The sequence below is a fragment of the Carcharhinus amblyrhynchos genome, chromosome 11 (assembly GCF_965287045.1).
Source record: "Carcharhinus amblyrhynchos chromosome 11, sCarAmb.v2.hapA, whole genome shotgun sequence".
Classification (NCBI taxonomy): domain Eukaryota; kingdom Metazoa; phylum Chordata; class Chondrichthyes; order Carcharhiniformes; family Carcharhinidae; genus Carcharhinus; species Carcharhinus amblyrhynchos.
In genome coordinates this window covers 7822795-7846705 of record NC_137334.1, presented here as the reverse complement: position 1 = coordinate 7846705, position 23911 = coordinate 7822795, and the positions used below count along the sequence as shown (strand labels likewise).

Here is a 23911-nt window from a genome sequence, read left to right as displayed (position 1 = left end):
TCTTCCAATCTTCTGGCGACTTAACTATGGTCAGAGAAGATTTGAAAATCAATGTCAGAGCTCTTGCACTCTCCTCCTTTACTTCACATAGCAGCCTGAGATACATCTCATCTGAGATTTATCCGCTTAAACCCACTAACACCTCCTCCTTCTCAGTGCTAATCTGTTCAGTTACATCAGTCTCCCTTCCTGCTTTCTATAGCATGGCCAATGCGCATAATCTGCACATCTTTGGACTGTGGGAGGAAATCAGAGCACCCAGAGGAAACCCACAGAAACAGGAGAATATTCAAACTCCACACAATCACCCAATGCCGGAATCAAACCCAGGTCCCTGTGCTAACTACTGTGATGGCTATAGGTTCGTTGGTGCAGATTCAGTGGGCCAAATGACCTCTTTTCTGCACTGTAGAGATTCTATGAAGAACGTTATCAGATAATCAAAGTCTGGCAGTAATTTATTCAGTGATGAATTATAGTGTTTCAGACATTTCACTGTAGTATCAGATCACAATCCGCTGTTGGGTTTATTCCGAGAGGATAAAGCAGTACCACCAATTGCCTTTGCAAGGGTACAGAGATGGGCTGTAATGCTAGCAGCGTACAGTTATTCTTTCCAGCATCAACCAGGAATGCAAATATGAAATGCAGACACACTCTGCCACAGATAGTACCTTCACTATTGGTTCCACAAGAAATAATGTTGGTGCTGCACTCAGAGACATTACCAGTCTCAGGAAAACATATAAAAACTTAGACCGAAAGAGACCTAGGGGGTAATCTTATGAAAATAATTCTAAGTGCTGAACAAGCGGGAGAGTTTCAGACTCGTTTTTTTCAGCAAGTTGAAAAATGAAATTTTATGACACTTGGTTAAAAAAAAGTCACAATGGAATTCTTGCCAGTAGCAGGAGGAGGCGGAGCCAAATCTTGCTGGTTGCTGAGAGGTAGGGCACCATCGCACAGGTGCTCCGATCTCCCAGTACACTGTGTAACCTCAGCACACTGGGGGATCTCTAGCTGTGGCCTAACCAGCATTTTATATAGTTCCACCATAACCTCTCTGCTCTTATATTCTATGCCTTGGCTAATAAAGGCAAGTATCCCATATCTCCTAATTACTTTTTTTTAACCTTTCCTGTTGTCTTCAGGGACCTATAGACATGCCGAGGTCCCATGATCCTCTGTCCCAAACCCCCCTTGGACAATTCCCCCCCCCCACCTCTCCAATTGCAGTCCAACCTATCACCCCAAATCACCTCCCCACCACTGCAGAGTTCCCCCACCTTCATTGCCAGGGTGCTAGGCCAACAGTACCAAGGGGCTCTTCTCCCAACCATCTGGGGGGCTTCAATGGCCTCCATTCCCACCGGCAAGGCCATTGCGTCTGGTCATCATTGGTGGGGACTAGATGTAATCCTCGCTGGTAAGGACCTTGATTGGTGAGCAGGTAAGGGCAAGTGATCCCAGGTGATAGCTTTTAGGACTCGCTAATAATATTTAAATTAGCTCACAAATATTGAAATCAGCTTCATGCCCTTTCCACCCGCGAAGCTGATTTTGAAGACAAAAACAGGGCCAGTAACATTGTAAGAGATGATAAACTGGGTGTGAATCTGATTTTTTGCCTGTTCCCCAATCTTACCTGCTCGCCATGCCTATTGACCAGCAGGACAAGCTGTTAAGATCGCCTCCCCCCACAGTCTTATCAAAAGTTAAGAAGATGGTGATGCAAGGATGGCAATAAGATAAGTCAGTACCAGCAGCAAAGGATTGAGAGATAAAATGTGAGGATGGCATATTATTGTATATTAGTGCCATCCCAGAGGAGACAACTTTTATTACAGGAATTGCATGATGCACATCCAGACAAAGAAGGATGAAAGCATTTGTCCGAAATTATGTTTGGTGGCCAGATATCAATAGAGAAATCAACAGAGTGGTCAGCCAGTGCCCTAGTTGTGAAGCCCAACAGACATTGCTGCCACTGTCAAATATGCATCCTTGGGAGTCACCATGTAGATCATGGGCAAAACTACATATAGACTTTGCAGGGCTATTCATGGGACATTTGTTTCTCATCTTGGTTGAAGCGCGTTACAAATGGTTGAATATCCAATTGATAAAATCTACAACGGCTACAGCTGCCACTGATAAATTAAGATAGATTTTTGCTATCCATGACATACCAGATGTCTCCTTGTCAGACAATAGCACTGCAGTTACAGTGGAGGATTTTCAGATATTTAAGTGAAATGCTATTTGGCATGTTAGGTTAGCACCTTACCACCCAGCCTCCAATGGATTAGCAGAACAAGCTGTACAAATGTTCAAACGGTCAATGAAAAAACAAGTTAATAGGCCATTACCATTATATGGCATGATTCTTGTTGTCATACAATACCATACTAAATACAACCACAGGGGTCACGCCAGCTGAATTGCTAATGGGACATCGCCAATGGACATAATTGAATATAATATTCACAGAATTGGTAGGGAAGGTAGAGGCAAGAAAAGTGTTCCAAAAAGAAAATCAGAACTAGAGATAAAAAAATGTTTTCCAAGTTGATGTTTTAGTCCTGGCCATGAACTTTGCAGCAGGACCGACATAAATGACTGGAAAATTGTGGAAGGAATGGGACCGGTCTCTTATGTTGTAGAAGTACAAGGTTGTCATGTACAAAAAAAAATGTGGACTACTTGAAGAAGAGAGTTGGGTTTGATACGGAGGACCAAAAGGCAACTTCCACAGTAAACGCGAGTTCAACAGTTGCTGAGACAGGGATCCCTGTTGTAAATATGGAACCAAAGCAACTAGTGGTTTCTGTAGCCAAGGAGACAGCAGCTACTGCGGAGGATCTCAAGATTCATCATTGCCTGAAGATTATAGTCCTCAGTTGAGATGATTCTCCAAGGTCCAGAAGTATCCTAACCGACTGAATTTGTGATGAGATTTTTCTGGAGTATTCCTGATATCTTGTGATAGCTTACGTGCCCATGTTTAATGGTGTTCCTTTTTCATTCATAGGTGAACTCAGGAGTTATGAGGGAAAGAGTGTGGTAGCATGGCCCAGGAGTGATTCGTGAGGGACATGTAATTGGGCTGGACCCGACGGAGAAGTAGGGTGTGAAGCCAAGTCAACCAGGTGCAACAGCACGTGACCAGATTCTGGGAGGAATCTTAGTTGGGCATCTCTGGGCAGGCTTCTCAGGAAGTGATCTAACACAACTCACTCCACCTGGTCAGAGTTCAAGCTATTTGTGAGTCAGATGAATCAAATCACACATCTGGGAGCAAGAACCCAAGTTAGAAAAATAGACCCAACTGGAAATGTTGGGCCCCCACAGCCATGGTGACCCCCGTTCATGGGATATCACAAGGCTTCAGGCAACAATATAGCTGGGGTTCTGAAACATAACAGAAGTCCAAGGAATGAACAGCTTATTAATTAACCTACATGAAAGGACATGGATGGCTAAGTGGGTGGTTGCAAAAACAGAAAAGTTTCTAGTTACGAAGATGGTTCTCATATAGTCTTTGATCAAATTCCAAATCCAGTTCATTGTCCATCAAGCACACATTCACACACATATACATGCACGCACACACACACACACGCACACACACACACACAGCTGATCCTGGCTTGCACGGATTCTTCATCAGTCTGCTTTGAGTTGATTGTAATCTTCACTAGCAATCTCCTCCAAATCATAGTAGATCTGTGCTTCCCCAGTTAGATAAAGAGTAGTGATGCCAGCTCACCTAGCTTTCCAGTCAGCAGTTCTCTCAAAAACCCTCAAGTATGTCTCAACATTATCTGTATTTGTAGCCCGACATCACCAGACATTGGGGTTGGAGAGTATGGCATAGAGTTTCTGATGTTCTGTTCAGTGCTGTTCTTGACCCAGCCTTTGCTCATCCGATAGCAATTGGTTGGTAGTGGCTTACCTTTGAGCTGCTTCTTGTAGCAGCCAGAGTGTCTTGTGCTGAGTCAGCATTGCCTGGATGAACCGTTGAATAAGGGTGTCTACATCTCTTTTTGGGCTCTGTTATCAAACCACAACCTATGCCCACATTCTCCATCATTGGAATGTCATAAGGTGTCAGGCAAAATAAAGCTGGATTCTGAAACATAACAGAAGTCCAAGTAATAAACAATTTATTAATTAACCCACATGAAGGGACATGGATAGCTAATTGGATGGTTGCAAAAACAGAAACGTTCCTAGTTACAAAGGTAGTTCTCATCTAGTCCTTGATCAAATTCCAAATCCAGTTCACTGTCCATCAAGCACCTACTCTCTCACACACACACACACACGCAGTTGGTCCTTGTTTGCACGGATTCCTCATCAGTCTGTCATGTGATGTCCTGTGGCCATCTTGGTAGGCGTGGCTGCACTCAACAGCTAGGTTGAATGTGGGGTAGACATGATCTAGAAAATGGAGTCCTGAATGTCAGAAATACTGCTCTTCAACATCCAGCCCCTTGTGACATCTCATATACATATTACTTCAATTATACAGGGAGGAAAAAAAGTAGATAGACAGCAATCAATGGAAAGTGGCAAGCTTACACATGGGCAATGGTCAACAAGGTGGCCTGTAGACTGCACTGAGAACCCAGATGGGTCAGAGGTTGCATACCACTGGACTAGGTGATGATTTAGAAAGAGCAGCTGATGCTTTTTAGCTTCTTTAGCAGCTCAACTAGTAGAAGGCAACTCCAAAATTAAAACCTGCATCCTTCCAGCTGCTGCTTTTGTGATACATTAGCTGCCTCACATGAGAGAGAGGCTCTGCACAAATATCACACACTTAAATATACTCAATATGCAGTTTATTCAGCAAATCAAATCAATCAATGTATCATCGCATTCCTGCGGAGAAAGAAAGTTCAACAGGGACAAGTAGAGGTTGTTCCTGGCAGTCTTCAGTCATAATTCCATACACAGATGACCTCAGGATGATGGTCAAACTCCACAGGGCAGTTATGGAGATAAATCCTTCTAAGGTGACAGAGAGGCCCTTTTCAGTTACAGTTAAATTCTCCCCATTCCAGGGAAAATATAGTCTGCCTTTCTTGCATCCGTCAGGGTGGTCACCAATTACTGCAGTCAGCGCAAAAAAAAACTGAATATCAGATTACACTCAAGTCATGCAACAGAGGAACATTTCTGGACAAAATGCAAGACTAGAATGTAGAACATCCCTCATTGCAGAAATGTAGGTAGATACAATATTGATGTGACTCCTGTTATACAACAAGGAGTGGTTTTTAATCTACACGATGAGGTCTCGCCTGTTGGCTGGAGAACTGGTGAGAGCTCTGCATCATCTGCTTTAGAGAACTCCTACCTGACCAAGTGTTAGTCAGAAACTTAGGCAGCCAGCAGCAGGCCTTTCTTGGCATCAAATACTCTGGGGGCAGAAATCTTGGCCAGAAATGGTAGCTCATCATTATTCATCTAGCAGTTCTGAGGGGCAGATTTTCCATCTAGCAGCACGTAAGTCATTTCTAACTAACATACCAGAAGCTAGACTGCAAAAATCATATGTTCACTGAACAAAGAAATGGTTTTCAGAATAACTACTCAATCATATATTGTGTTATAACTACAAGCTGCCCTTGACTTATAGATCTATTGATAGGAGTTTGAGTTGCATGTTGTTTGGGAAGAGAGAAGTCTTGAGAGAGTTCAGATCTCATAAACGTATTTTAGATCAAAAGGGTAATTTTTACTTAGACTGTGTGCCCGTGTTCAGCAATTTCTTTTGTGCAATGGTCTTCGATCATTATAGTCCTGTACATGTATATATGTCTTCTTTATTATAATAAATAGTCTTTAATAAATGTACTTTGACTGGGCTGGTTACTGTTCTCACTGGGTCTTGCATGTGGCTCCTCACACAATTTCTGTAAACAGAACTATATACCACCATGAACTGGAGTCCCAATTTGGGACAGCCTCACTGATAACATCAAGTTCATGACAATTTTTGATTTGATTTATTATTGTCACATGTATTAGTATGCAGTGAAAAGTATTGTTTCTTGCGCACTATACAGACAAAGCATACTGTTCATAGATAAGGAAATTAGAGAGTGCAGAATGATACTGTTACAGTTATAGCTAGGGTATAGAGAAAGATCAATTTAATTCAAGGTAGGTGTATTCAAAAGTCTGATGGCAGCAGGGAAGAAACTAGTCTTGAATCAGTTGGTACGTGACCCCTGGTAACTTGGTCGTACATTATTGAACTTTGCCTGATTGAAGTCCCTGGCCACGATGAACAAGGCCTCAGGATGTTTCATCTCAAGGCTATTTGTGGTAGTGTATATTTCGTCCAGCACGATCTTCACGTCCGCATGGGGAGGGATGTAAACTGCCGCCAGGATAACAGATGAACTCCCGCGGAAGATAGTAGGGGCGGCATTTTAGCACCAGGTATTCTAGGTCTGTGGAGCAGAAACTTGCCAGTTTCTGCACCAGGAGATGTTGATTAGGAAGCAGACCTTTGCCTGCCCCTGATCACTGTTCACTGACTTCAGTTCGAATGTTTGTATGGGAGGTGGAAAAATAGAACAGTGATTGGATAGAGGTGTATTTGGATATCCTCCATGAATGAATAATCCCCCTGAATAAACATTAATATAAATAATTTTCATTTTGGAAAAGGTACTGGAGGTCATCAGTACTCTTAGGAAAAGGGGGTGGTAGTTGGTGATAAATAAGTGAAAAGTACAGCTCCTAGCAGAGGAAATGTATCATTGGCAGAGGTAAAATTATCCCACTCAGAGAATGGTCGGAAGTCCAGCAAGAGTTATAGCAAAGGGAGAAAATAGAACATCCTAAAAATCCAGTTTTTTCTTTAACTTCAATGAATTAATTGTGCAAGATCATGAATCCAGAAGCCTGTTCAAATTCATTTTAAACCAGGAGATATCTTATTAAACAAACCTTTCTTCATTGAAATTCTCTGCATGACAAATATAGTGTATTGCCAGTGGTGCCTGCTGATTGAGTGAGTTGTTCTCTCTGTGATGTTCATTGCAAGGCAAGAAACAAAGGACGCATTGTAAAATGCCTCTGCCACAGATTGTAGATGACCGGAGTTTTGCCAACTCATCTGGAAAAGCTTTGGAATTGGAAATGTTTCTTGGGTGCCAATGTGCTTCCAAGTCTCATGCCAACACTCACGTCTGCAAGTATCAGGATATTGTGTATTGCCAATTTACCCCTTCTGTCTCAGAACGCAATGACTTTCCTTGGGATACAATTCCATTAGTGTCATGGAATTTGCCCTTCATGGGAATTTGAGACCAGTCAGCAATAGATGGCAGACTTCACATGATGCTCACTCAAGCATTTTATGCTTTTTCCTCCCAATTCAGGAGCCCAAGGATAGTCATATTGTTTCAAAGTCAGAACTGGCTGAAATCAGGCAACTTAGTACAGAATGTGATAACATTATTCCATGAGATTGAAGCTTCATCACTTGTGTTTAGTGTAGGTAACAACAGGATATTCATCGTAAGCAGGTTGCAATGGATTAGGAATGTGTGTGTGTACAAATAAAGGAAAATCCTGTTTTGTCAATCAGTTTAGCCATTTTGTGTAAGTACCACTGGTCTTGTGTTATGGTTCCCTTTTACACAGATTTGTATCAGTGTCATTAACATTTTGTTGCACTGATGATTTTTCCACACACGTTATGTATTTTCAGTTTTTCCTGTGTCTTTGCATTTTCTTGCCCACAAATCACAGTGGAGCAAGAGAAATCTTTATATTAACATCTTTTATTTTTCAAGTCATATATTTTCTCTTCCCCATTGGATTAATGTTTTATTCAGAGATTTTTATCATTTTAATTGTTATTTTCTTCTTTCATTATTATCATTAATTTGCAAACATCCCATAGTGTTGCTAAATTGAGGTAAATGGATATGCCTATACGGAGACATGGTTGAAAGGAGATCAAAACTGGGAACTCAATACGCAGGGATATTTGACTTTTCAGAAAGATAGGAAGGAAGGAAAAGGTGGTGCGGTAGCACTGTTAATAAGAGATGAAATTAGGTCAGTTGTGAGAGATGATCGGGGTTCGGATGATGTAGCGTCCATTTGGGTGGAGGTAAAAAGCAGCAAGGGAAAAAAGACATTGGTAGGAGTCAAGTATAAACCCCTAAATTGCGACCATATTGTAGGAAAGAGTATAAGTTAGCAAATGAGAGGAACATGCAAAAAGAATAGAGCAATAAAGCAAGACTTTAATCTTCGTGTTGATTGGTTAATCAATCGCCCTTAGTGTCCTGAGATGCAGAGGTTAGAGGGATTAGTGGGTAAATATGTAGGGATATGGGGGTAGACCCTGGGTGGGATTGTGGTCGGTGCAGACTCGATGGGCCAAATGGCCTCTTTCTGTGCTGTAGGGTTTCTACGATTCTAAGTTGAAAAGGGTAACTGCAACAATGAATTCATAGAGTGCATTAGGGATTGTTTCTGAGAACAATATGTAATGGAACCAACCAGGAACAAGCTATCTTGGTAATGGATAATGAGGCATGTTTAATAAATGATTTTGGAGTAAAAGATCCCCTAAAAAGTAGTGATCATAACATGATAGAAATTAATGTTCAGTTGGAGAGTGAGAAACTTGAGTCAAAAACAAGTGTGTTTAACTTAAATAAAGGGAACTACAATGAAATGAAGATAGGTTAGTTAAAATGGACTGGGCAGATAGATTAGCAGGAATGACAGTAAGCAAGCAGTGGTAGACATTTAAGGAGGTAATTCATGACTCTCAGCAAAAATATATCCCAGAAAGGAAGAAAAATTCTAAGAGAGGGATAAACCAATGGCGGCTAACCAAGGAAATTGATGAGAGTGTTAAGTTTAAAGAGAAAGCATATACGGAGGCAAAAGTCAGTGAAAGCCCTGAAGATTGGGATAAATTCAGAATCCAGCAAAGGAGGACTAAAAATATAATAAAAAGAGAGGGTAAATTAGCCATGAATATAAAAACTGGCAAGAGTTGCTTTAAATATGTAAAAAGGAAGAGTGCAGTCAAAGTAAACATATGGTTCATAGAAAATGAATCTGGGGAGATAGTTGTGAGAAACAAGGAGATTGTAAAAAGTCTGACAACACCAGGTTTAAGTCCAACCGATTTATTTGATAGTAAACTCACTAGCTAGATGGCAGAGATAATAACAGATAATTTGCTATCAGATGCTTCAAATATCCCATTAATACTAAAGGAAATGGGGGAAGGAATTAAATACTACCACCATTACCAGAGAAGTAATTAGACAAACTAATGACCTCCTTCTGTATTATAGGGATTATTTTAATTTATTAGAGTTTTTCGAGGAAATCTCAACAGAGTGGATAGAGGGGAACCAGTAGGTGTGTTATATTTGGACTTCCAGAAGGTATCCAACAAGGTACCTCACAAAAGGTTAAGGCATAAGAAAAGAGCCCGTGGGGTTGGAGATAACATATTGGCATGAACAGAGAATTGACTAATGGGCAGGAAACAATGAGTTGTTAATAAGGGTTATTTTTCAGATTGGTGACCAGTAATCAATGGAGTGCCATAGGGATTACGCTGGGACTGCAACTGTTTATAATATATATTAATGACTTGGAGGAAGGAAGCAAATATACTGTAGCCAAATTTCTAGATAACACAAAAATAGGTGTAAAGGCAAGTTGTGAGAGGGATGCAAGCAGTTTACAGAGATATTGATAAGTTAAGTAAGTGGGCAAAAAGTTGGCAAGTGGAGTAGAATGTGAGAAAATGTGAAGTTGTTCGTTTTGGAAGGGAGAACAAAAGAACTGAGTACAATTTAAATGGAGTAAAACTACCGAAAGCTGCAACAGAAAGTGACTTGGAGGTACTTGTGCATGAAACACACAAAGCTAGCACACCGATGCGCAGGTAATCAGGAAGCTAATTCCAGCTAAGGGAAAGTTAACTCTTATTTCAAGTGGTTAGAGTATAAGAGTGGGGAAGTCTTGCTGCAACTTCATAAGGTACTGGTGAGGCCTCATCCAAAGTGCTGTGAACAGTTTTGGCCCCCTTATTTAACAAAAGATATTGGGAACAATTCTCCCAGATAAAAACTGAGTACTCAATGGGTGAGTATACAGGAGTTTATCCTGCCAGTTTTTTGGGCGAGCTAAATAGAATGAATCTAGAGGACTCTCTGCATCACAGAGCCCTAATGCGATTCGCACCAGTAAGGGGGAGGGGGTGGCACAGGTGGGCCAGAGAGGCTGGAATCAGCATGCTGAGCGAGCCACTGTGCATGCTCCATTCTGTCAATGGGAGGAGGATTGGCCCATGCACATGGCCCCCACATCCCCAACCTCCCGATTGCCAGCCTCCCAATGTCATCCCTGATCCCCCTGATCACCAACCTCCATGACCCCTGCACCCCCGATCGCTGACCTCCATGGCCCCATCCCCATGTCCAGCCCAACACCCTCCCCATATCCAATCCAATCACTCCCCACATCCAGCCTGACCCCCCACTCCCTATGGCTAGCCCTGATCACCCAACCCTACCAATTTCTAATCCAATTTTGCAGCAGATCCCACCACCCACCATGACCAACCAACCTCCCCCCTCCCCCAGTCCCTGCCCCCTTAGGCCCCACTCCCTTGGCACTGCCGAGTGCACTGCAAGAGTGCCGGATGGGCACTGTCAGGGGATCTCCCAAGGGATCCTCAATGGCCTCTGCCCCACCAGCAGGATGATCACAACTGGTCCTTGTTTATAGGGACCATACGTGATCCCCAATGGTGGGATCCTCTCCTGGCAGGGTGGGAGACATTAGCAAGCCTGGACAATACCACCCTGGCTTCCTAATGATATGGAAGTACAGATTTCCATATTGTAATCAGCTTTATGCTGATTTCCAGCGTGAGGCTGATTATGCTTAAAATAAGGGTCTGAGAGACTTGCAATCAGCTGGATGCTGGTCATCAATTCTGCTACAGGCCCCTACTGATATTTCCTGGTCTGCTGCATTACTCGAGCAGCGCAGCTGGCCGGAAGAATTTCATTGGAGGCAGTTCAGAGAATGTTCACTAGGATAATCCATTGTATGGAAGGATAAAAGCAAAATACTGCAGGTGCTGGAATCTAAAATAAAACAGAAAATGTGGAAAATCTCAGCAGCTCTGACAGCACCTGTGGAGGAAGAATAGAGCCAACGTTTTGAGCCTGGCTCTGACGAAGGGTCATCCAGATTCAAAATGTTGGCTCTATTCTTTCTCCACAGATGCTGTCCGACCTGCTGAGATTTTCCATCTTGTTCTGTTTTTGTTCTATGGCATAGAATGAGGAAAAGTTAAACATATTGTGACTATATTCATTGGAGCCCCAAACATGAAACATTCAAGTAGTTTGCATATTTCCTTTTTTATGCATTATCTCATTGACACTACATTTCATCCTCAGTGATTTTCATTTTCACACAGGAGCTTAAATGATGGTGGAGCAGTAAGCTCTGAATGGCCTGCCTTGCTGTCAATCATAAAAAAATTTCTGGGAGTTGTAACTTACCACATTGTGGACAGTATTAGTCTGAATTTTCTGTTTGGTGGCAATGGAACACAGCTTGTCACCCACCTGACAGCTGCCCACAAATCTTTGGCTGGAAATGTGTTTGAATCTGTCTGTGGCATCTGTCAGCAGGGTAAGCAACTGCATGGCTTTTCAACCAATCAAATTGAACAATCCTCACTGAGGTACTCAGGGTGTGAAATTTGGATTAAAAGCACTGCTTTAAGCAAATGTGACAGCCGCCAGAGGCCCTCTAACTGAGGCACACACAGTACCTCTAGTCACTTCCACTGGACAAAATGCTAATAATGTTCCCAGAAAGTTCCCAACTGGCCAGGTAGTGATATCAGTCAACCTTACTGACATATCATACATTTGCTTATCACAGAACAAAGAATATCCATACAGCTGCAAGAGGAACTCACCAGCGGCATTATTTAAAGGACCAGGCACCCAACTTGCAGGTAAGATGTTTTACATGAAGTTCTGCAAAATCTCTGGAAGCACTATGAAGTGTTTTTGACGATGTGTTGAGTTACTGGATTTTGCACCAAGTGTTACTGCATCTGCATATATTTGGCAGAAGTGATCTCTTCACACAAAAGCTGCAATAGAAATGGGGACTGCATCTGCACTGTCTTTAGTCTGCAATAAGGAAGGGACAGGCAAATGAAGTTGCAGAGAGGGGAATCCCTCCATGTCGTCTTCTGCCAAGTTGGAACCAGATACTTCCATGTTTCTTGACAGTCACAGAAGATTGACTGACAGGCAGCCAATGCACCCAGTATCTTGGTGTACATCTTCATCAATGTTATTCTGTATGTTTTTGCACAGAAGTCATCATCTGAGGCCTCTGTAGTAGATTTGTTTGTGATCACCGCCTCTGGGAAACTGGCACATGAACTACCCTTTTCCCTTGGCCTGGCTGTAGCTCACTCATGCCTGGTGACTGACTCAGTTCCCAACTTCATGCTAATGTATGTGCAGTGCCAGTAACTGAGCTGACAGAAAGTATCAGATCAAATCATGGTCCTTCTTTATGAATGCTGAGGTGTTGCTCCCTCTCTTCCTTCTGGATATGCTGTGGCTAGCAGGTGGCAGTTCATGGCAGTAACAGTCTGAAAATATAGAATTAGAAAGTGAGAGCAAGTTTGGGGTGAAAGAAGAGGTGTTGGTGGGAAGCAAGACGACCATGGTCACACCGTCAGCAACTTGCACATCATGCCAGATAGCAGGATTAAAATGAGCTGGGAGCTGAGAAGGGACATAAGGCAGAAACATCCTGTCCTCAGTGACACCAGCTTCTATGAACTCTATTATGACAGGACTTATATGGTTTTTCAACCATCTTCTCTGTAGGTCTCAGAAGATGCAGATGCCTCGTCCTTCAGCAGTTTTGTTCTGCTCCTTTCTATTGTGTGCAACTTTGTCATGTGAGGGAGAGAAGATTGTCAGTGGTTATGCTGTACTGTGTTTGCCTGATGTGCCTATCACTGCTGAATTGAAGAAGCGTAGCAGGATTAGGGTGGGAGGATGAGGTGAAGTGTCTAGTGGTTAGTTGTGAAGCCTGAATGTCAGGGACTGCTGATGGGATGTGGTGCAATTAACAGCATGAGAGATTAGTGGAGTGAAGCGTAGGAAAAATCATATCAATATGTATTCACTGACCTTAAATTTCTTGTAGTACTTCTGCCAAATCATCAGGGCCAACCAAGCATTGGTCTCCCTGGCTACTTGTTCCCATTATCTTGTGGGTTGCCTGGTCCCATTCTCTCTTCCATTACCTGGCTTCTTTATTCTTTCTCACCTCCACCACCAAGGCCTCCACACTATATTTGTGAACCTTAGATCCCTCACTCTTCCCTGTGCTCCATTTGTACAGTATCTACATGAAGCTGTTGTGAAACCAGGTAGCCAGCAGCAGTTCCATCCATTGAGTGTGACTCCCATTTAAGAGAAGCAGGTTAGACGATCCAACTCCTATTTACGCACACTGCTCAGCCCCCTGTTGAGTGCTTAGGCAGCAGTTGGCATCGGTCTCACTTGGGCCAATGTTACAATCAGAGGAGGCAGTACCCAACTCGTGCTGGTTTACGACTTTCCCAAGACTGAAAAAAGACCACTGTTCATTTTTAGCCACAGAGTATAAACTAAGAAATATAAAGCAGGAAGTATAGATTAGATTTAAATCATGTACAGAGGATGAGATAGAGATAAGAAAAGAAAAATGGAATTCAAAGAAAAAGATTGAAGAAAATGCTAGATTTTTAAAAACGTTTTAATTAGCTTTTTAATCTTCAATCTGAAGTAATGAGTTTTCACAGTTATAAAACTAAATTTCAGAGCTGGGAAGATTATTTGGCAATATTTATTATCTACTGCATCATTAAAAGTTTACATAATCTTGAATGCACCATACTGTTTCTAACCTGCTTAAGTGGCTAAATATACAAAATTCAAATAATTATGTGGATTACAATGCTAATTCTATTGGCAAGATTCTGTTATAGCACAACCTTTGGAGAACATTAAAAAAATCAGAGCACAAGTAAGCCATTCAGCCCTGGGAGCCTGTTCCATCACTCAGTAAAATCATGGCTAATGGTCTGGCCTCAACTCCACTTTCCTGCCTTCCCTGCCAAAACTTTCAATTCCCCGGGTGTCAAAAATCTGCCAAAATCAGCCATGAATTCAATAATCTAGCCCCCAATGCTCTCCAGGTAGAGAGTTCCAAAGATTTATGACCCTCTGAGATAAGAAATATCTCATTGCTCTTAAATTGGAGACCACTAATTTTGAAGCTCTTCTCTCTAGTCCTAGATTTCCTCATGAGGGAAAACATGCTCCCAGCATCCTGTCAAGCTCCTTCAGAATCATATATGTCTCAATAAGATCACCTCTTCTTCTAAATTCCAATGAGCATACACTCAACTTGTCCTCATAAAACAATTCCTTCGTCAAGGAATCTACCTTGTGAACTTTTTGAGTTGCTCCAATATGCATCTCTCCTTAAATAGGGAGACCAGAATCGTACACAGTATTTTAGGTATGGTCTTACCAATGCCCTATACAGTTTTAGCAAGACTCCCCTATTTTTATACTCCATCCCCCCTTGCCAGAAGAATGCCTTCCTAATTACTTGCTGCACCTGCATGCTAACCTTCTGTGACTCATGTATGAGAGCACCAGTTCCCTCTACACCACAGCATTTTCTGTACCACAGCATTCTCCAGTCTGTCTCCATTTCAATAATATTCTGCTTTTCTATTCTTCCTGTCAAAATGTCAACTTCACATTTTTCCACATTATATTCCATCTGTCAATACTTTGTCCACTCTCTCAACCTAAATTTTAATCTATACTTCTACATTCTTTTGAAGACTCTTTATGTCCTTCTCACAACTTGTTTTCCTACCTATTTTTACCAAATTTGGCAAGAATACACTTAATCCCATCATCCAAGGCATTAATAAGATTATAAATAATGGAGACCCCCAGCACTGGTCCATATGGCACCGCACTAGTTACAGTTTAGCAACCTGAAAATTACCCATTTATCATGACTGTCTGTTTCCTGTTAGTCAACCAATCCAATATCAATGCTAGGATGTTATCCTCAACACCATGAACTCTTATCTTTATGTGGCATTTATCAGATGCCCATTGGAAATCTAAATACACCATATGCACAAGTTCCCCGTTACGCATTCTACTTGTTTCACCCTCAAAGAACTCAGTCAAACACAAGACTGTTTTGATTTCCTAAATGTCCTCCTACTACTACTTCATCAATAATGGATTCTAACATTTTCTCAATGATGTTGGGCTCTCCTTTCTTGAACAGAGGTGTGACTTTTACAGTTTTCCAATCAACTGGAAATTTCACAGAGTTTAGGGAATTTTGGAAGATTACAACCAGTGCATCTTCTATCTCTGCAGTTACTTTTTTTAAGATCCTCTGATGCACATCATCAGAACCAGGTAACTTGTTAGTCTTCAGTCCCATTAGTTTTCATAGTATTTTTTCTCCATTGATTGTCATTGTTTTTAAGTTCCTCTCTTTTTTTCCCTTCATATTTTGCAATTCTTGGAGTTCTCTTAGTGTATTCTACTTTGAAGACAGTTACAAAATATTTATTCGAAATCTCAGCCATTTCCTTTTCTCCCATTATTAATTCCCTAGACTCATCTTCTAAGGGAGAAATATTTAGTTTAGCTCTTCTTTTCTATATACATGTAGAATCTTACTCTGTTTTTATATTTCTTGTTATTTTACTCCTACATTATAATTTCTCCATCTTTATTATATTTTTAGTCATCCCTTGCTGGTTTCTAACGTTTTCCCAATCTTTTGTCCTAACACAAACCTTTGCAGCATTATACATCTCTTTTCTTTCAATTTGACACCATCCTAAAATTCTGACTGTGCTATGGATGGGGTAGCCGTTTTTTGCATGCTTTCTTTCTCAATTGGATATATCTTTGCTGAGTGTTATGACAAATCTTCTTAAATGTCTACTGTTTTACCTTTTAACCTATGATCTCAGTCTACCTTAACCGACTCTATAGTTTTTTAAGTTTAAGAAACTAGTTTCAGAACCAGGTTTCCCACCCCTCAAATTGAACGTGAAATTCAATCATGAAGGATCTTTTACTTTGAGATCATTAATTAACCCTGTCACATTGTCACATAAACAGTCTGTTCCCTATGCCCTGGACAGGATTTATGTGATCCTTTATTGCCAATGACCAATATGTTGGTATGTAAAAGGTTTGTGTTTCCTTACCCTCAGAGTTATTGTCCCAATTTGATTAATCTGAGTGATTTTTTTTTAAAATAGGGTTATTTATTATCACACAGTTTCCCCAGATGTTTAAAATTTAATGGCTCATTCACTTGACTCACACACAATATCTCACACACACAAAGACAAGATAAAGATGGAGGAAAAACAATACAATTATAATTTATGATTGTGTTTCTTTTTGTGGCAAGCCTACAGTTTCTTAGGTGAGTTGATGCTTTAGTTTAAATGACAATCTTGTAAAGTAGAACATCTACAGTAGTCTTGTAGTCAGTTTCCAGGAGGTTGGTTCTCAGATGAGGTAGGAGGATGGGGTGATGTCATTTTTTCACTTTCAAAGTGGCTTATTACTTTGGCTGCTTAGATAGCTCACAGTTGGTTCAATGGCTTTCTGGTGAATCTCTGTCTGCAGCACAACTTCTTGCAGCTATTTTAAGAGGAGACAACAAAATGACTTCCTTACCATGTGACATGTACAAGTTCCAAGTCCTTTTTTCCTCAAAAAGAAGTGCTGTGCTGATTATACATTCTGCAATATCATTTGGCACCTTGAAATTCATCAATCTAATTTGGATGAGGGACCATCATAATACAATAAAAGTCAAAGGGATCTATTTACATTTGTCTAACACACATTGAATTTGGACTTTTTATTTTGTTGATAGTCCATCCTTAAACAAATGGATATGTGAATTCCCTGGATAGCTGTGAATATCTGTGTTTAATTAGGTGCTTGCTTGACCCTCAGGACCGTCTGGAGCTCAAAATGCCAAAGATTGTATGATTTTCAGTGGCCATTTTAATAGTCTGTTCAAAATTTTAAAGTGTTGACTGAAGTTCATAATGTACTGGCACATGACATCTAATTAGTTCCAAACATATTTTCCTAAGAATCTGTCTTAAATACATGTATGAGCACATCCTCAAGGCTACCTTTGCCAATTTGATTCCTCCAATCTATTTGAAGGCTAAAATCACCCACGATTATTGGCAGAAACATTCTTACAAGCTCCCATTATTTCTTAATTCATGTCCTACACTGTAACTACTGCAAGGACCTCTAAATGACTTCCACCAATGACTTGTTCGCCTTTCTGTTTCTTACTTCCCCCAAAGTGATTCCACATCTTGCTCCTCCACGCAAGCTCATTATCTCGCCACTGTACTGATCTCATCCTTTCTTCACAGAGCTGCCCCACCTCCTTTACCTTTATTTCTGAACTTTCAAAATGTCACATGCCTTTGAATATTTAGTTCCCAGCCTTCTAACTATGTCTCTGTAATGGACATCATGTTATCCATTTATTCCTACTTGTGCTATCAATTCATCTGTCTTGTGAATGTTTCATATATTTGGGTGAATAGTCAACTCTTAAATCAAAGTTACTTAATTCAGATAATCTGCATTTTTTTAAATTCATATTTTGTTGTTATTTACACTGCACAATTATTGGATAATTTGTTTTCTTTGTGCAAACAACATTTTAAATTCTCAGTAGATCGTACAGTTGATGGTATACAGAGTATTACAGCTGTCAACTGCAAGATCTGAGCCATGTTTTGTCTTGCCGCGATGTATTAAAGTGAAATTCTGCCACCTGTTGGCAATCTTGTGATAATACAAGTAAAACACACTATTTCCCATGTTAAGGTGCACACACAAAAATGACAATGGATGTTTATGCCCACCAGTGATGGTATTTCCCTCGACTTAATGCCTGGTCCTGGTTTAATAACTGATCCTGCTTTAAGGCTACTGCCATTTTTGCCCAACTAGCAGAAGGTGAGCAAAATCGGATCGAAGAGAGCACACAGTTTGGTGTCTCTGCCTTCCGAAGCAACTGCAAACCAAATCCCATACAATGGGAGCTAGTTATTGCCATCTACGCATTATCCAAACGACATTTAAGGAAACTGAGTGACTTCAAGACAATAGAGCTTTGTGCAAAATAAACTATCTTTGGCCCTGCAGTTCAATAAGGAGTTAATATGTTCAGGAGAGAATACAATGTCACAGGGAGGCAGGGAACATCAAGAAAGATTGTTCAGGTGGATTCTCAAACTTTAAGTAATCAGTTATCACTGCGGAGGATGGAATTATATCTAAAGTAATTATAGTGCAGGAAGTATTGGAAGTAAAAATGTTCAAATGGGGAAGAACTAATTTTAGTGAGTTAAGGACGAACCATGCACAGGTGGAAAAGGCGATTGGAAATTAAAGCAGTAATGATGGAAATTCAGGGAAGAGATAATTTAGGCATCCTTTCTGAAGATCGTCACCTTGCTGCAGTGGAGAGGCTTGCGTCTTTCAGGGAACCCAAGCTCCCTCTGCAAGACGCGCCGGATCATGGACACGGGTGCCGTCGTCTTGCATGGAAGCACTGTCCACCGGGTACACGGTACATACCTTTGCAACTCAGCTAACATTGTACACATGATACGTTGCAGGAAAGGATGTCTCGAACCATGGTACATTGGGGGGACCATGTGGACACAGTGACAACGAATGAATGAACGCTGCTGGACAATCACCAGGCCAGGGTGTTTTCTTCCTGTTGGGGAACACTTCAGCGGTCAAGGGCATTCAGCCTCCGATCTTCGGGTAAACATTCTCCAAGGTGGCCTTCAGGACACATGACAACACAGAATCGCTGAGCAAATAGCGAACTTCTGCACACATGGGGACAGCCTCATCCGGGATCTTGGGTTCATGTCACACTATTTGTAACCTCCACTACTTGCCTGGGCTTGCAACATCTCCCTAACTGTCCTGGCTGGAGACAATACACATCTCTTTAACCTGTGCTTAATCCTCTCTCCACTCATATTGTCTGTACCTTTAACACTTGAGTAACTGGAAAGATTTGCATTCCAACCATTATCTTGTAAATTGAGTTGGTGTCTGTATATGCCCTGTTTGTGAACAGAACTCCCACTCACCTGATGAAGGAGTAGTGCTCTGAAAGCTTGTGGCTTATGCTACCAAATAAACCTGTTGGACTTTATTTAACCTGGTGTTCTGAGACTTCTTACTGTGTTTATGCCTGCATCTCCATATCATGGCTCCCACTCCTGGCAGGGCTTCCCATGGTATTAATGTTGAGGGAGAGGTTGCAGAGAAAAAATGACCCAAGGAGTTCTCAACTGCAGCAACCCCAATGGCTGTGCAGGTAGAAAAAGGCTGCAATGGGAAAGGGGCCCCAGTTGTCATAGTCCACCATATCACTCAATCTAGCCTGCAGCCACCAAGACTGTGTGAAACCTGACTCCACGCCGGAAAGATAAACAACGGCACATGCAGCCTCCATCAGGCAGTGAAGGATCGGTAATCGGGCCAGGGCTATGATATCTGGAGGCCCCCAACCAAGATTCTACATTTGGCATGCGGATGCGTGGTGGTTCTCAGGCACTTGGATCAGAACAAGGGTGCTGCACCTTTGGCAGCTGCATCCATGGTGAGCTGTCCTTTTTAGGATACCTCCTGCTCATCCCAGGGGTCCAGCAAAGGTGCCCCAAAACTAGGCTGTTCCATTTCTTAACACAGTAAAAAGTCTGACAACACCAGGTTTAAGTCCAACCGATTTATTTGATAGTAAACTCACTAGCTTTCGAGGTTACCCCCTTTGTCAGGTGAATGGAGAGTTCTGACCTCAGACAGAGCATATAAAGCACAGACAGTTTAGAGATTACTGATTAGAATGCGAATCTTTACACCTAACCTGCTGTTCAAGTCCTAAAGTGGCTGACAATGTGTGTGGAAGGAGCACTGATCACAGGTTAAAGAGATGTGTATTGTCTCCAGACAGTACAGTAAGTGAGGTTTTGCAAACCCAGGCAAGTCACGGGGGTTACAGATAGTGCAACATGAACTCAAGATCCCTGTTGAGACCGTCCTCATGTGTGCGGAACTTGGCTATCAGTCTCTGCTCAGCGACTCTGCGCTGTTGTGTGTCGTGAAGGCCGCCTTGGAGAATGCTTACCCGAAGGACAGAGGCTGAATGCCCACGGCCTGGTGATTGTCGACTTGTCGTACACGGATGAATGAACATCGCTCGACAATCACCAGGCAAGACTGTTCCCTTCCTGTTGGCAAACACTTCAGTGGTCATGGGCATTCAGCCTCCGTCCTTCAGGTAAGCATTCTCCAAGGCGGCCTTCACGACACACAACAGCGCAGAGTCGCTGAGCAGAGACTGATAGCCAAGTTCCGCACACATGAGGACAGTCTCAACAGGGATCTTGGGTTCATGTTGCACTATCTGTAACCCCCGTGACTTGCCTGGGTTTGCAAAACCTCACTTACTGTACTGTCTGGAGACAATACACATCTCTTTAACCTGTGATCAGTGCTCCTTCCACACACATTGTCGGCCACTTTAGGACTTGAACAGGTTAGATGTAAAGATTCGCATTCTAATCAGTAATCTGTAAACTGTCTGTGCTTTATATGCTCTGTCTGAGGTCAGAATTCTCCGTTCACCTGACGAAGGGGGTAACCTCGAAAGCTAGTGAGTTTACTATCAAATAAATCGGTTGGACTTAAACCTGGTGTTGTCAGACTTTTTACTGTGTTTACCCCAGTCCAACACTGGCATATCCACACCATTTCTTAATAGCAGAGGAAGGTGAGGGAAACAATTTCACTCCCCCTTGCAACAACATGTCCCCAATATGGAAGAACTTGTAGATCCAGAATCAGGACTCCTCGGTCATCTGAAGACTTATCAAGCTTAAGGCATGTCACCTTCCATTTCGAAGGACTGCCCTCAATGATGGGTTTAAGTACAAACTGGGCATATTCCTTTGAAGGGCAAAAGGAAAGTTTGGAGTCAAAAGATGACAAAGAAATAAAAGTTAATCATAAAATAAACAAAAAAGTGGGCTTGTGCTATTACAAACAACTTTAAGTTAATTACCAGGAAGGTTATGGAAAGTGCAGGAGGGAATTAAAAAAAGGTAATAGCCAGCTCGAGACATTATGAGGAAATATTAACAGAGGACATTAAATTGAACTCTAAAACGTGTATAAGCATCACAGTCAGTGTAAGTGATTTGCAAAGAAAAAGTTGGGCCCTAAGAGAGGCCTTCATGTAAAAACATAGGACATGATAGAATATGAAATGAAGTGCAGAGGAAGTTTATGGGCATAGTAATAATAGACAGAGAAGCCATACTAAAAAGACAAAACACCCTGATCTGCTGAAATAAGTAAAGACAACAAAAAACAAGCATTTTTTACGTTCTTTCAATCCTTGTTGGATACAGGAATGATGACAAAGGACCAGAGAGTAGCTAATGCTACACAAATATTTGAGAGGGAGAATAAGCCAGGAAACCAGAACCAGTCAGTCTAACATCAGTGGTGGGGAAGTTATTAGAAACAATTATCAGGGATCAAATAAACTCTAACTTGGCAAGCCATTGGTTAATTAAGGAGAACTATGCTTTGTTATAGCAGAACCATGGCTACCTTGATCAAATTCTTTGAAGAGATTGCACATAAGGTGGGTCGTGATAGTACAGTAAATGTACAGAAAACATTTGACGAAATGCCACACGAGGTTTATTAGGAAGCTTGAAGCCCATGGAAGTAAGAGGAAAGTTATGATATGGTTATACAATTGGTTCAGAAACAGGAAACAAAGAATGGTGGTGGATGGATGTTCTCCACACTGGGGAGGGGTTTGCAGTGGTTACCATGAGGATTATTTTTGAATCCATGAATCTTTGTAACTTATATAGACTCAGGTGTTGGGTACAGCATTATAAAGTTTACAGATCATAGTAGATCATGATGAGGATAGTTACAAGATTCAGAATGATACGAGCTAGATGGTGAAGTGGCAGAAATATCACAGATGGAGTTCAATGCTGAGAAGTTTAAGTGGGAGCAATATGGCCTCTAATTTTATTTCTGGCTGGCTTGGGTAATTTGTTTAAATGTGTGGTCCCTTTATATATTTTGTAGTGTTACGTTTGCACAGGAACTTAAAGGAGTCAATTAACGTGCAGCATGCACGAGGATTTTTGGGCTTTGATGGGATATTGGAAGGACTGATATGGAAAGACTGAATAATATAAAAGGTGCAATTTTGAAAAAAAAATAGATGAGCATAGGAACATAAAAGATGAAATTTAATAAAAGGTATGCAGGTCTCATTGTGGAAACAAAATAGGCTTGCATATTGGCAGTCAGTGCACAATTATAATTAAAATTTAAAAAGTTGATTGTGAGCAAGGGAGACGCGTGTGATTATGTGGCGGGGACAAATATTCATTGATGGATCTCACTTTTAATGACAATGCAGTGGACAAGCAATCGCGGACAGTGAGACGGGAATAGCCAAGCATTAGTGAGAATGTATCCAACCTTATGCTGGCATACAGGCAAACAAAAATGAGGAAATGTGATGCACTCAAATACTATGCTGTCCCCTAATGTAATTCTGTTTTCCACTGAAGGTCGTTGCAATCCCAAGCTCAGGTCTCAGCCAAAGCAGGAGATTGAAGGCTCCATGTCTGGGAACAATGATACCCTGACCCAGAGTCACTTGCCTCTTCCACACCCTCCACCAGCACAGTGACATCTACACAGCTCAAGTAGGTTCATGTTAAGAATCTAGTGAAAACGTCAGACACATCCCAGCAGCTGAGGGGATTATGAAAACAAATGCCCTCAGTACCTGAAGCACTGCTGGGCCCCACATTGATGTGGAGATGCTAGCGTTGAACTGGGGTAAGCACAATAAGAAGTTTCATAACACCAGGTTGAAATCCAACAGGATTATTTGGTAGCACAAGCCACAAGCTTTCGGAGCACTGCCCCTTCATCACCATCAGGCAGAGCCCCGAATGTTTATTGGACTTTAACCTGGTGTTGTAGACTTTTTACTATGCTTACCCCACGTTGATGACAGGCCTCTGCTTGTGGCCACAAATTGCATTTGATTTTTGTAACAAAAGATAAAAGAACATAAGCGGAAATGCCAGAGGTCTTGTGCAGATTATGGAAAAGTCCATGCAGGCCATGAGTTGTCATGTCTCAGGCATCTGAACACATGGCTTCCTCCATGGAGAACCAGGTTCAGCAGACAATCAATATGTACTTTGACCATATTCTACTTCTCTAGCCATGGGCTCCACGCAACAATGGCTAGGCCAGAGGGGGCAAAGCACCTGGACATTTCTCCGGGTGTCCTTTCACCTCAGGGAAACAGGAAGGTGCCAGTGTGCACAAAGATGAAGGGACACTCTGTGGATTTTCAAACATAACACTGGGTAAATAGCTCTGCTCATCCTTGTTGGTACTGACCCCATTAGGTGAAGCCAAGGAGGATGCCCCTGCACCTATGCAGGTGACCTTTAGTAGAACAAAGAAAATTACAGCACAGGAACAGGTCCTTTGACCCTCCAAGCCTCCACTGACCATGCTGCCTGATTTAACTAAAACCCCCTATGCTTCCAGGGACCATATCTCTCTATTCTCATCTCATTCATGTACTTGTCAAGACACCCCTTAAA

General features: G+C 41.7%; 2 protein-coding genes across 3 annotated transcripts in view; one reads left to right on the top strand and one right to left on the bottom strand.

Annotated features, from left to right (window-relative positions):
- Positions 1-23911, top strand: part of LOC145349904 (protein FAM117B-like) — a 334408-nt gene that overhangs the window by 9083 nt on the left and 301414 nt on the right. For both annotated transcript variants that reach the window (XM_080198540.1, XM_080198542.1), the window contains exon 2: positions 11974-12049. In XM_080198540.1, coding sequence (XP_080054666.1) covers positions 11974-12049 — 76 coding nt within the window. The remainder of the gene's footprint in view (positions 1-11973; positions 12050-23911) is intronic.
- The window catches only part of nop58 (NOP58 ribonucleoprotein homolog (yeast)), a 49456-nt gene continuing 40645 nt past the window's right edge, over positions 15101-23911 (bottom strand). Inside the window, exon 16 of the mRNA XM_080198538.1 lies at positions 15101-16817. The gene's annotated coding sequence lies outside the window, so the exon portion shown is untranslated. The remainder of the gene's footprint in view (positions 16818-23911) is intronic.